At 44.2% G+C, this 14,903-nt stretch overlaps 1 protein-coding gene across 1 annotated transcript; it reads left to right on the top strand.

The window, feature by feature from the left end:
* Positions 1-39: 39 nt before the first annotated feature.
* Positions 40-13,593, top strand: PLAGL2 (PLAG1 like zinc finger 2). The gene is made up of 3 exons (XM_074969744.1): positions 40-157; positions 3,595-3,982; positions 4,954-13,593. Exons 2-3 carry the CDS (start codon positions 3,720-3,722, stop codon positions 6,173-6,175), a joined length of 1,485 nt encoding a protein of 494 aa, XP_074825845.1. The 5' UTR covers positions 40-157; positions 3,595-3,719; the 3' UTR covers positions 6,176-13,593.
* Positions 13,594-14,903: the final 1,310 nt, after the last annotated feature.

Here is a 14,903-nt window from a genome sequence, read left to right on the forward strand (position 1 = left end):
CGGAAGGGGCGCTCTAGGCTGGGGGGGGGAGGGCACCATAGAGGCGGGAGGAGCGCGAGCGAGCGAGCGAGCGCGGCGTCACTCCCACAATGCCCCGCACAATGGGGCCGCCGGGGCCTGAGCCGGAGCCGAGCCTGGCGGGGCCCGGGGGAACGGGGTGAGTGCGGGGACCGGGGAGGAGCCTGCCAAGCCACGCCCCCCGCCAGCGGGCGGCTCCCGGCGGCAGCCGGGGGAGGGGCGCCGCCGGGGCCAGCCCGGACCCCCCCGCGCGGGGCTGTGGCGGACGGGGAGCCCCGCGCGCCGAGCCGGTGCCGCCTCCTGCCCCCGAGCCCGGGCCGTGGAGCCCCGGCCCTTCCCTGGGCGGCGCGAGAGCCCCGCCGGCCTGCGGCGAGCCCGGGCCGGGGAACCTGCCTCCACGCCGCTGCCCTGGTCCCGCTCCGCCCGGGGTGGGCCTGGACTCCGGGCTGCGGCGGGGCCGGGGGCGCAGAGAGCTCGTGGCTCGCCGGAGCCCGACCTTGGCCCCAGCCCCGCGGCTCGGCGGACGGCCCCGGCCCCCCGCCGCCGTGGCCAGCCTTCACGTCCCGCTCGCCCCGGGGTCCGTTCTTCCGCTCCAGCGCGGGCTGCCTGTCGGATCTCCGGCCACGCAGCCCCCGCTTCAGTTCTGCCCTTTGGCCTCTCCCAGACGTTGTGCCCGCTGTGCAAGAGGAGCAGGTGGTAACGGAGGGGCTGGTCAGCCGGCCACCAGTCCGGGACACTGGTCATGGGGTCGGCGGTGTAAATGATAAAGAACAGGAATATAATTAAATGCCAGCCAACGTTCAACATGGTTTTATGGGACATGGGCCTTGTCAGATTTGATTCCGTTCTTTGGGAGAAGGGAGGAAGGAGTTGAGTTGATGAAGGTAACTAGATAGGCATGGTGAGGGAGGTAGTAGTTATTAATAAAGATGTAATATATGCAGTTTTGTGAGGCATTTAACTTATAACTGCGTGGCATTTCAGTTTTTAAAAAAAGCACTATACAAGATCAGTAAATCACATGTTGAATGGATTAAGAACTGATAGCTTCATGGTATTTGTCAGTGAGGAATCATCATCGGCTGGAGGTGTTTTAAATGGGGTTCTGTAGCGATCGGTTCTAGGTCCGATGCTGTTCAACATTTTCATCTATGATGTGGAAGCGACTGCTAAATTACTGATAAAATTTTCTAATGACACCCAAATTGGTGGAGTGGTAAATCCGGAGGAAGACACGGCTGCCACACAATGCAGTATGGATTGGTTGCTAAACTGGCCCCATTTCAATAAACTGTGTTTTTTAATACAGCCAGAGTAAAGTGTACATTTAAGAACGAGGAATGCAGGTCATACCTACAGAATGGTGGGGAACTGTGTCCTGGAAAGCAGTGACTCTGAAAAGGATTCAGGGTCGAGAGTGGACAAGCAAACAACATAAGCCCTGCTGTGATACTGTGGTAAAAAGGGCTAATGCATTCCTTTGATGTATAAACAAGGTATAATGACTAGGAGTAAGGGGATGCTACTTTACCTCTGTATACAGCATTAGTGAGACAGATACTAGAACGCTGCAGACAGTTCTGTTGTGCATATTTTAAAAAGGATGTTTAAGAATGAGAGGGTGCAGAAAAGAGCACAAAATTATTCAAGAGCTGGAGAAAATGCTTTTGTGAGGGACTTAAAGAGCTCAGTCAGTTTAGTTTGTCATCTTTCAACCTTCTTTTTGACAATTATAGTGTGTAAATATCTTCATGAAGATAAAATAATGGGACACCTGCCAACCAGTAGCTGACATGAAATGTGGGATTCCTGAACACATTGGGAAAGAGGAGGGGGGACCAGCACATTGCTACTGGATTTTAGAATTGGGGTACCTTAGCTTCTTTTGTATTCTCTGTCTGTCTAATAGATGTCTGGTAAAGTTTTCAAGCTATATAAAAACAAATTCTCTTTCTTAGTATGACTTCAAAACATGCTTATAGATACTAATTCTCCTGGAGTCCTCCCATCCCTACTATTTTCCATCCTGTCTGAGGGAACTACTTGTAGTGTCATGGTTTCATCCTGTATCCAGGGCCCATTCTTGTCTCATCTATTTATAATGTTCACTGGGGCTCTGTCTTAACAGAAGGACTGGATCTTTCCCTTCCTGGCTGCAGATCTGGCCCACATCTGGCACTGCTGTTGATGTGTGGGTACAAAGTTCCTCCCTCATATGCAATCATTGAGAAGGGGTTAGAGAGTTTGATGCTATTTTAAGAAGAGTTTCTCATGTTGCTAAATTTAAAGGAGGAGGATATACTCCACTGTGACTTTGGTAAAAACAGCCATTCAAGTTAACCCTTCCCTGCCACATGAGGTTGTGGAGATGTACAGGCAACAGTGTGAAGGCAAAAGAGGGGACAGATTGGAGACAAATCTCCTATTAGAGCTGTAGAGAGAAATCCATGAGAGTTTTAATCTACTAGCAGAAACCCTCCAAGAGGAACCAGAAAATCCATAGATCCATAAGAATACTGTCAAATGTGTAGTTTTGCTGAAAAGCAGATGTTTTGACTGCCCATGATGATGTATAAGATCAGGTCAGACTATAAAAGGGGGGCTGTCTGTCATTACAGCAGGCTTGTTGATCCAGATAGCCAGGAACAATTCCATGTATGGTGGAAAGAAAATTCTAAGACTAGTCAAACTCTGAAACAGAGGCAGCCTACATCAGCCTCCCTCAGAGAGTCATATGTGCTTGTCTTATTGACCCACTTAGAGAAACACATATTTGCTCTACGGGAGCTGCTTTTGTCAGCTCACCCAACTGCTAGGCAGCTGTAGAATACCAAAAATAATAAATAATTGAATTGTAGAATTTCTGCGACAGATGATGCAAGAAGGGAAGCCCAGCAAAGCCCAAGAGCAAATCAAAAGAGTGAAATATATGAAGAAAGGGACTAGGATGATGAGGGGATGTTAGCTTGAAGAAGCAGATGAGAAAAAGATGACAAGCTTACAGGAGTAGAGGCATGACCAGCCACTATGTTCAGAGGAAATGAATTCACCAGGCAGCAATGACTACTTTTAATACAGTAGTTTGTTATGTGATCAGATAATGGTTGTTACGTGGGAAAGTTCTAACCCTCACCTCATTTTATTCATAAAAAATTAGTACAAGTGCCTTTAGGACCCCCATGACATTAAGGGAGGAAGAGGACTGGTGAGAAGGTGACCTGAGACTGGAGGATAACTTTCTCTCTCTCCTTGGTAGCCCTCTGTGCTAAGAATGCTCCAGCCTATTAGGAACATTTCTCCTCACAGAGTGGATGATTGGCTAGCAGGGTGAATCTCCCATCCAGATTTTACCAGAGTGGAAGCACTCTCAAACCAATCCCTTGTACCAGGCCATGTTGTATTGTGTTTATTCAGAACAAAATGTAATCCAGGGAAACAGATGAGAATTTCTTATGTCAGTGGACCAGCATAATATGAGTGGCTTCATGCAGGCTGTTGCTAAGGTATATTTGTACCCATTTGGGTGTGCAGCTAGAATGATGCAGTACCCTCACCCCGCCTGTTCTGTTGTTTCAGATGAAGATTTCTTGCTGTTAAAGTCATATCATTGCAAAGGTTCCAGCTATACTGGGACAGTGTAACAGCAAGTCACCAACAGGTACGAGTTCTGCTTAACATGGCCCTGTTCTACTAGGCCTGCCATGACGGCATTTTTTACCAGTGTTCCTACCTGGATTCAAGATGCAAAGCAGGAGGAGGAGGAGACAGGCTGGAAATTAGTCCCCAGGCAAAGGGGTCGAGAGGCTGAAAGTCAAGGCAAGTGCCAATGTGAAATTTCTGGGACCTCCTTTACCAATGTGGACAAGCTGAGAACTCACACGTTCACTCATACGGAGCAGAGACCTTACAACTGCCCTCAGCTGCACTGTGGGAAGGCCTTTGCATCCAAGTACAAGCTCTATAGGTAGGTGACTATGCTCAGTGCCTCTAATTAACAGTTCTCTCCCCTCATAGGACAGGGAGAATCCCACTACACTGGGGATTTGTCATATCTAGTGACAGGGTGGAGGAGGGAAAATCTTTGTTACCTTGCAAGTAAAGTGCCGGTGTTACCGAATTTCTTTAGCCCCTTCCATCTGAAGACCTCACATTACTTTAAAATTTAAGGCCCAGGATAAGTATTTTCTGTTTTATTGATGAGGATATTGAGGCACACAAGTTAATCTTACAAAGCAAACAGTAGAAGGCCAAGAATAGCATTCAGGTCTCAAATCCTTGTCTGGTGCTTTAATCACAAAGACCATTTCTCTCCCACTTAGTAGTCAGCCATGAAGAGCCAGACTTTGGTGCTGAAGAATGGGATGGGATCATTAAATTTGCTAAATAAGTTCACTGTGAAGATAGGCTGGATGGATCAAGGTTTGAGAGGGTAAAGAAAATCCATCTGAGTTTCAAGTAAGAATTCAACCCAAATTGGTAGTGACAAAAGGTTACCACCCTCTGCTGGCTGCTGCTGAAATGCGCTGCTGGTCTCACTCCAGTCCCCAGTAGACAAGTGTCCAACACAAAAACTACCAAAGTTGGCCCTAGCTAGTTACCCTGGTTGGCAGGCTCAGTAGAGAAGGCAAGAACTGAATGGAAGACTAAAGTATACTTGTGTAGATGTGATGCCTTCTGTCAGGACTGAAACAACTTAAAGGGCATTGTGAGGGAAGTTTGAAATGCTATTGCCCATGATCCTTTACTGGTTTTGTGGATGGAGGACTTGTGCTTCTAGTGCTGTCAATGCAACCCCTTTAAAAAGCTAAAATTTCACACGAGATTTTAAACAAAAAAGTTTTGGAGGGAGCAGGGGGAGAGCTTGCAAAAGCAGCACTTACTGTGCTGTGGGTTGAACACTACCCTAACTTTCCTTCTCTGTTTTCCTCACACAAGGCACATGGCCACACACTCTGCCCAGAAACCTCACCAGTGTATGTACTGTGAGAAAATGTTCCACCGGAAGGACCATCTCCGCAATCACCTGCAGACTCATGACCCCAACAAGGAAGCCCTCCACTGCCCTGAGTGTGGGAAGAACTACAACACCAAACTAGGCTTCAGGCGACACCTGGCTATGCATGCAGCTGCCAGTGGTGATCTGAGCTGCAAAGTGTGCCTGCAGACCTTTGAGAACACTCAGGTCCTCCTGGAACACCTCAAGGCTCATTCCAGGAGGGCATCTGGTGGAGCAAAGGAAAAGAAGCACTCGTGTGATCACTGTGACAGACGCTTCTACACACGTAAAGATGTGCGGAGACACCTTGTGGTGCACACAGGGCGGAAGGACTTCCTGTGCCAGTATTGTGCTCAGAGGTTTGGGCGGAAGGACCACCTGACCAGGCACATGAAGAAGAGCCACTCCCAAGAATTGCTGAAGATCAAGACAGAGCCAGTTGACATGTTGGGTCTCCTAAGCTGCAGCTCAGCTGTAGCAGTGAAAGAAGAGTTGAGTCCAGTTTTATGTATGGCATCCAGAGACATGATGAGTGGTAAGAGCTTTCCTGGCATGCTGCCTATGGGCATGTACAGTACACACCTCCAAGCTATGCCAAGTTCAGGGATGCCCCATTCTTTGGTTCCCAACTCTCTTCCAATGGGAATGAGTTATCCTCTGGAATCTTCTTCTCCTATCTCCTCCCCACCACAACCTCCTCCGAAGTACCAGCTCGGATCTACCTCATATTTACCTGAGAAACTACCCAAAGCAGAGGTGGAGAGCTTTCTGTCAGAGCTTCCTGGCAGTCTGTCTCTCTCATCTGGTGAGCCTCAGTCCTCCTCACCTCAGCCAGTAACTCTGGACGAGACTCTGCTTTCCAAGAGCCCTGCTAACCTTTCAGAGGCTCTCTGTGCTGCTAACATGGATTTTTCTCATCTTCTGGGCTTCCTCCCCCTGAATCTTCCTCCATGTAACCCACCTGTGTCATCAGGGGGGCTGGTCATGGGCTACTCACAGGGGGAAACCCAGCCATTGCTTACCACTTTGCAACCTCAACCTCAAGAATCTCCCGGAGCTGGAGGCTCCCTGAACTTTGGTCCCCTTCATTCATTACCCCCTGTCTTCACCTCCAGCTTGAGCACAACCACCCTGCCACGTTTCCACCAGGCATTCCAATAAGGTGACTGTGGCACTGGTTAGCGGGTCTTCCGCTAATACTTGCTCGGAGAGCCCTAAAAATGCACAACTCTTGTACTTCTCTGCTGGGATGTGAAAGCTTTTGAAAGCTGTTTCAGACAGGACGATTCTGGTGTCTGGAGGGAGCACTTGTAGACTGGAACAGCAGATATCCCTGTGCATGTCCCAGTCCTCTAGAGTGAAAAGGTTTCAGCTGTATTTTTTTTTTCTAATTTTTAATCTGTGAATCGGGAGCCACACTTAGCACTGACCTTCCCTGAGGTTTTGGAGCCTTGTTCCTCTTTGGGAAGGGATTGAATCTGAGGAGTTGGGGCTGTTTCAGCTTGGGCAGACTTGGACTAACCTTTTGAAGAGTCCAACTTCCATTTTGTGTTACCACATTGCAATCCTGGCATTACAGCCAGTACCTGCAGGTGAATCAAGAGGAGGGGCAAGTCCAGAGACCTATCCCATTTGGAACAGACAGGAGAAGAGCTGTCCTTCCCCGTTACCCCCATCCCATCACCTACACAGCTCATGCCATTTTGCATCAGTGTTAAGCGATGATAGCAGCAACACGATGGATGCAGAGCACCTCATTTCTTTTTGCAGAGCCATCAGATTAGACTCATTCCAGTGAATTTTTTTTTAAAAACACAACATGAGTCTCTTTCCGTCATTACAAAAATAGGACACACCAGTGTACATCGGTTTTGTATCTGGTGTAGCTAGAATACCTGTTTACACAATGAAGTCAGGTTGCACTGATTTCTCTTCTTCACTTGTCGTATTTTTCCCCCATGGGGAAAATAAACTGACTTGGACTACTTCAGCCTCTGCCATTTTAAATGGTAGTTCTTTGCACATTCCCTTTGACTTCCCATATGTGTCAGAGGGGGATGGAGCAACTTAGACATCTGGCTCACTTTCGTGGTGTATGAAGTGAGCCCTTTTAAAAACACCACAACCACACAGATCCTGCCTCTATATTGGAAACCAAAGCACGCAAAAAAGCAAGGTTTAGAGCTAGTAGCTGGCAGCATCAAGTGCTGTCATACAGGAGACCCAGGTTTGGGAGTGATCTCTGGGCTTCTGCTCCATAGGTTAGGCATGGAGATGAAGGACAGTGTATGAGCTGACATCTTTTCTGCCACCATTTGCCAGGGTCAGTGCCCTCCTGGCTGATCCACAAAGCAGCGTCAGGAGAAACATTTTGACCTCCACAGTGGGGTGATAGCATGCAGGAGTCAGGAGAAAACAAAACTGGCCCTAGTTTTGTTTACACTTAGTCACTGTATTTGAACTGTTTCCCCAACACTAATTGTCCTAACAATAGCTGAGGTCTCTGGGATTACAGTCCCCCTTCCTCTCCTCCAGCCTGGAGTTGTGGGCCTTTTTTATTCCTCTTTTCTCCTGCCATACCCCCTTAACCCTGGGTTCCACTTCCCTTGCTACTCATCATCTACAGCCTTTGAGTTCTCCTTTGTGGGATCTCCACCTACTGATAGCAAAAAGGTTAGACTTTTAAGGGTCAGTGGACTCCTAGTCTGATCGGCTCCGCATAGTCTCCTCTTCACATCATGCTCAGTAGCCCATAATCTTGGGTATGTTAAATCCAGCTGTATTTTAATGCACATCTGTGAACACAGACATGCAGCTTTTCATACCTAAGCATGTAGGAGCATAACAGGCTAAGATAACCCAGGGAGTTTACCCACATCTCTCTTTACAAACCCCCCAAAATAGAGACCTACCTCTGTCCTGTTATCGTAACTCCGTAAATGAAGTCAGTTACTGTCCCCCTGCATTCTCTTTTCCCTCTTCACTTCAGCTGACACAGTTTTTGCTTTTATCTTCAGCCATTTGTCTCAAACCCACAGCGCACAATTAGTTCTGTTTCATTTGCTCAGCGGCCTGGCTCTTCCTCCACTTTACTCAAGGATTTCCTATAAGTTTTTAGTAATGTCTTCCTAACCCCAGCTGGTGAACCAGCTAAACCTTGAAACATAAGGAGTGATAGACCTTGTCACTTAAAATTTAGCCAGTGAAACTGCAAATGCTACTTTCGTTCATATCAGTGTAAGTTTTTACCTCAGCAATATCCTGTGAAAATGAGTTTCCATGGATTAAAAGTAGTACTTCCTTTTATCCATTTTCAAATGTTGCCTTTCAAATTTCAGCAAGTGCCTTCTTTTTATTTGAAACAGTAAATAGGGGGATCTCAGCTGGTCTTCTCTTAACCATTCATTATTTTTAAATACCTCAGTCATGTCTCCTATTTTTCTCTTTCCAAATTAGTTTCACACTTTCACTTTAAGTCTGATTCCTGTCTTTTTTTTAATATATATATTTTTTAAAACAAAAGCAAAAATGGGAAACTTGAGGTGATCAAAACGGAAAGCGTTATTTAGATTTATGCAGTGCCGCCATAATTTTTCCTCATCTCTATATTTTTAGCATCTGATTCTCTTTTGGTGTTTTTTTGCCTTCATTGTACTTTGAGAAGAGGTTTTCACTGAAATATCTTCGGGGTAGCCAAGTCTACAGCCAGGCAAATGCCTCCATTTTCTACAAATACTCTCTCAAAGAATCAATGGAATTCATTTAACTAGTTTTTGCACCACTTGGTTTGCTTTCCATGGCTATTCTAGCAAGCAAGTTTACAAGCATGTTCATATATAAAATGATTAACCAACATTAGGGAATATATTAATGGAAAGCAAGTCTGGAACTCAAACCAACTGTTTACATTAGGAACTTGATGCAAAGATTCATCCTGACCCATAACAGGTCCTATTGAGTTCAATGGATATAGGATCAGACACTAAGTATGCAGATAAGATTAAAATGCCAAGTGTTGCAAATACCATTGCGGACACAGAAATAATGCAAAAGATCTAAATAGACGGGAAATAGCTAAATGAGATTCATGCAGGACAAATGCAAGTTAAAACATCTTGGGGGAAATAAATTGGAGAGGAGATATTTGGAAAGCAATATTGTGAAAAAGACTAAAGGGGTGATAGAGGACAGCAAGTTAGATGTATGTTTACAAAGAAATGTGACAAAAAAACTGTGGGATTTTAGACTGGATAAAGCAAAGCATCAATTCATAAGAGGAATCAATATCTATAACTGGGAAGACCTCATCTGTAATAATTATACTGGCATGTATGTAGTGGTTTACATCCGTATGTCTCCTGCCACTTACAACTGAATATCATTTGCTCCGTATATAAAATAGGGATAATGAGACAGAGGTTAAAGTCAACATCAAAAGTTCAGAAGTGCCTTTTAAGAATCTACATTTGGCTTGCTCAGTGATAGAACCCATGAATCAACTTCTTGACTTCAGCCCTGCACCATGTCTGATCATGCTGTGTCCTAGAATACTGTATGGTTTATGGACACCACTGTATACCAGAAGGGCATAGACAAATTGAGTTTCAGAGGAAAGCAATTAAAATGGGAAAGTGGCTGGAGGGGTTCATTTTAAAAAAGAAATTAATAGAAATAGACACCATGTAATGACCCTCAAATTTAAAAGACCTAGGAGAGAGAGAGAGGAATTACTGAGGATAGTACACAGGGGAAAATAAGGTTAAATAAATAAAAGGGAAAGTTTTGGTTGCAGGAAGGACGTCAGTCTCCCAATGGAAGTTAAGATGTTTCAGACCAAACTGGCTCAATTTTAGTATACATACAGTAAGGAATAACCCTGCACTGCCAAGGAGGTGGGCTTCCTAGTCCTCCCCAGGCTCAGATTTCTAGAACTGGGAGAATGTCACTCACCTAGATCTTTTTCCTGAGGGGTTACAGCTGGTTCAAGAACCCTTCTGTGTGCAGGTAGTGTAAATAGAAAGAAAATGTCCATTACTTTGCATTTGTCTATGCTGAATTTCATCTCCCACTATGTTAGTGACTTACCTGGTTTTGCTACGTCCTTCTTGGGTGCCTCATAATAGGGCCTGCTCTTTAACCTGAATAATGTTGGAAAATCACCTCAGTGTTCATCCTCTTTTCCAGGTTAAGTAGATGGTAGATTTGATTACTTCTGTTTGGAAACAGCTCTTTGTTCTTTTAATTCCTTCAGTACTGACAGGTGAACAGCAGCTCTCTAGGTGACTTACTGTAATTCATTCTGGAGTTTCCCCATCACTCCTTTCTGACATTGCTTCTTCACCTTCACTTCCTGGAAAAATAAAATCCTGGAGAAGGCATTTCCCATAGTTTTCTGTGATGAAGACTGGTGCAAAAAAATCATTTAAGATGCTTTCCCAGTCTTCCTACACTCTGGTCATCCCTTTTACTCCCTTCCAGACCCACTGATTCTCTCATGGGCTGACTCTTGGTAGTTAATTGCTCTTCAGGTTCCCCCTTAACCACATTTTGATAATAATTTTCAGTTGACCCAGATTGTAGGTGGTTTTCTTCTCCGTAATGATCTCAGTAATTATGCCCATAGTCCAACATTGTTACCCCAAGTCTCTTTAAATTACAACAGTTATTAGACTTATTGGGCTTGCATACACAAATCCTGCACCAATCAGGCGCCTAGTATCCAGAATGCTCTATCCTGGAAACAGATTACTGTACAAATTGATTAATCTCCCTAACACACTATAAATGCACTTCTCCCACAAAACAGAGTGGAACCTGCTTATAGTGAAATGGTTTGCACAGGACTGTTTCATTAAAAAGGTCTTTCCATCCTAGCTGGTCAATATTTCTTCATCTCTGCTCCTACAGCCACTTGCATCATTTTAATCCCCTCTGACATATATTTTAATCTCTGCACTGAGAAGGCTGATACCTGGGATTCTGAATACCGCTCATTTGATTTTTATACTGTGCTGAGAGGCAGTGTTGCCTAGTGGATAGAGCACTGGATTAGGACTCTGGAGACCTGAGTTGTTTGCAGATCTACCACTGGCCTGCTGGGTGACCACAAGCAAATCACTTCTCTCTCTCTCAGTTTCCTTATCTGTAAAATGGGTATAATGAGGATACTTCCCTCCTTTGTAAAGTGCTTTGAAATCAATAGATGAAAAAGCACTAGGTAAGACATCTGTCAGTAATAATACCTAAGCGTTCTTTCCTTTCACAGGACACCCTCGTTTCCAGTCCTGGACCTGTTTTTCCAATGTTATTAGATCTGTCCCAGGTTCTCACTATACTGCCCAATAATGATTTTGTGTTTGTCTACCTTAAATCTATAGAGTGACTTCCATTTCCTCATCTTGTTTTGGGCTTGCTTTACTCTTTGAGGATGCCAGCAGATTGCAAACCAGAACCTTTGTTTAGAATCCAGCTGTGCTCTGAGTCACACTGTTTTGGCATGATTCTCATTCCATCAGCCTCAGCAAAGGTGAGAGCTCTTACCTACCACAGCAGTTTGTTAATGTACAACCATCCCATCTAAATACCCAGAGCCATCTCTTCCCCACACTTGCATAGACTGCTTCTTACTATACACTTCCTCGCCTCTCTATAAAGGCAGGTTCAGCAAAACCCTTTGAGTTGATCACCAAGGATATTAGACCTTCAAAATGAAGAACACACAAGAATTTACTACTTGGGATTTTTTTAGTTTTCTAACTGAAAGTACATTTTGCTTCCTATGTTACTAATAGGGTACTTGAAACTATATGTACAGTCTTAAGAAAAAAATCTGAGCCGTATCTCCTCATACATGACAGCAGGTGCTCAGTTCTTTTGTATGCTGTATATGTCCCTCTCCCACCCATGCAATCTTGCTTCCCACCAGCCGCATTTACAAAGTGCACACAAAACTTGGAAAACATGGAAATCATTTTAAATTATGTTCTCACAACATGCAGCAAGAGAAACCAGTGGAAGTGAGCAGGAAACGTAAAGCCTGACAGAAGAAAACTTAGAGAATTTGGGCTTTTATTTTCATTTATTAAACAGGACAGTTGCACAACCCTCAAAGTGAAAGCATATGAACTTCCTTATTTTTTAAGACAAGCATATTTTAACAAATTCTTCCACTCCATTGCTGTATTCTTAATGATTAGCACAGGCACTGCATCTTACCCTGAAAATGCTATAAAATCAGAACAGGTCTATTGTATAGGATATGCTGAGATGATAAAGGGAAAGCTCTGTGTGAAACAATTTCTGCAGTACAGGAATACCACAACATGTCACTCAGAGAATGGGTCCCAGTTAAATTAAATATCCAGTTGAAAAGACCAGTTCACATTTGGCATCTGCACCAACAAACCCAATTTCTTTCTGCATTTTGTTGTTCCTTTTCAAGGTAATGTACCATTAAGGTTTCCACTTGTGGAATTCACCAGCACATCCTGCTGAGAGATGTAGCCTTTGGCAAGTTTGGAGAAAGAGTTGAAATTCAGGTTCTTTCTGAATGTTGAAGTCTGCATAGCAGATTCGATTGCTTATGCTGGAAGCCTCATGTCTTGAGCTTATGAGTTCTCCCCACCCCCTTTTTAGTGCCTCATTAAGTTCTTGATTTTTTTTTGTAGTTTTCCCTAATAACTAGGAGCTGTTTTAGAAAGTTTTTGTAACATTTGTATCAATATTTTACTTTAACATGGATATTTAACTAAAAAAAATGAAATTTGCCTTAGTGTAGGTTCAAAAACTGGGTGGTGACAAGAGGGAGAGTGCAGGGAACTTCTGGAAGCCACCCAGATTCACCCCTCGAAGTATTCAAGCTCTGAACCTGCGGCTGGAGGAAAAGCTACAGTGGCCTTCACAGCTATGGCAAAGTCAGGCTGAGGATCCTCTTCAAGTCAGGGTGAACTTTGTCACCAGTGGAACAAATTCTGCACTCGGGTTCCAATACACAGGAGTGGGACCTCCGAGGGCAGTATTTGGTCCAAAGGCTGGGAGCACCCCTTTCCGAAAGCAGCAACTTGGAATTTCTCTTCTACTGTAGCTGGGGTGGAAGGGAGTCAGCATCTTTTTTCTTTTTCCAGGGATGCAACTCAACCTTTTCCATGCTGCACTTTTAGAGCACAAGTTCCCAACTTCCATTCCTACAGCCACAGCTGTCAAGGCCAGCAGCTTCCCCTCCTTACAGCTGGATTATTTTTTTAAAGAAACTTTCTAGCACTTTTTTTTTTTTACACACAGTGAATAACCTCTTTTTATAGGAGTATTTTTGGGCTTTATATAAAACAAGGTTTTAAATTGTAAAATATCAAGTGCCATTAGGAAATGTACAGCTCATCTCTGTTAAATTAGCTTTTCCACTGTCTTACAGAATTAAGTCCAAGATGAAAGGGTTTTTTTATAATGAAGTTTATTAAAAACGTTTGAACTGTCTGCCTTGAACTTGCACTTTTTCCCTCAGAGGCTGAAGCCCAGGGTAGATCACAAAGCTCCAATTCTCAACATGGATCTGGATGTACTTTTAATTTCTGCCTACACATATATGGAGTATGTCTGAGCAAATGGATAAAAAGGCCATTCTCTTGTGTGTGTCTTTATGGGGCTGGTTCTGTTTATCTTGTATCAATGAAGGGACAAGAATACAGTATTTTGGAAGCTTACATTTAAACACCCTGGCCACTTGATTAAAGCTATAGCTACCAGCAGTGTTGAAACATGACTGTTGCTGCTATTAAGGTTTTAGCACCATTTTCCTGACCAGAGTGAACAAAACTTTTGTTTACTTTCAAGGAAGCATGCTAGCTAATTCCCCCATCTATACTATACAAAATCAGTCAGAGCAGGAACCTGTTTATAACACTGTTATCAATGCAGTATCAACTTGTAGTGTAGGCTGGAATTGTACTCAAGTACTGAATGAGATTAAAATACGCTTAGGTCATACAGCCACACTGCAACACTAAACCACAGCAGGGAGTTTTCACATTGGTGTCCACAGCCTGCTTGACTTTGTAGTGTAGACAGAACCTGTAACGCTTCTCAGAAAAAATCCCCGTTAAAAGTACTAGCGACAACCTCGTTTTGACAGTTTGTTGGTAACGCGGTAAACTGATATGGCGACAGAAACGGATAGGTTCTGCTGAAGCTTTTAAATCAGGAATCAGAAGTTACCAGAGGGCAATCCCTTAAGCACCAGGTTAAACAGCTACGGTATCATAAATAATACTTTACATGTAAGGCACTATTAAGAGCACTTCAAACACGAACGTTTCACAGTACCCATGTTGGGTGTCATCTCCATTTTACATAGCTTCCCTGGGTCACTGGTCTCACCTAAGTAACTTGCACAGCCACACACAGCAACTCATTGGTAGAGCCAGGAATAGATCCTACAAGCCTGGAACTAGTTCTGCTTTAATCCCTACACAGTCCTCCCTCAGCAGAAGCTAAGAGCTCTACAAATGAACCATGATTTCCATGGAAGTGAAGAATCCAGCACCTTTCCTCTCCAGAGACTTCTAAAGTGGTCTGCATTTCTTAAAAGCTTCACCAGCCCAACAACTGTGCCCAGATCCAGACAAAATAACTGGGAATGTGGGAGGAACCATGCATCCTCTCAGAAATTTCTCTTCATGAACCTAAAACCTGGGTTAGTCACTTCCTAGACTTCAAATTGCTGTTTTCCAGGCTAAACAATGTTGCCGAAACCCCAACAGAAGAGTCAGATTGCCACTTACTGACACACTACCATCCAAGCAAACCATTAATTGATCTATGCAGGAAGGCAGGTGCAGATTTAATTTCTTAGCTTGACATTCCTTTCTTCCTGCAGAGTTTCACGTATTATGTT

This window comes from Natator depressus, chromosome 13, assembly GCF_965152275.1.
Source record: "Natator depressus isolate rNatDep1 chromosome 13, rNatDep2.hap1, whole genome shotgun sequence".
Lineage (NCBI taxonomy): Eukaryota > Metazoa > Chordata > Testudines > Cheloniidae > Natator > Natator depressus.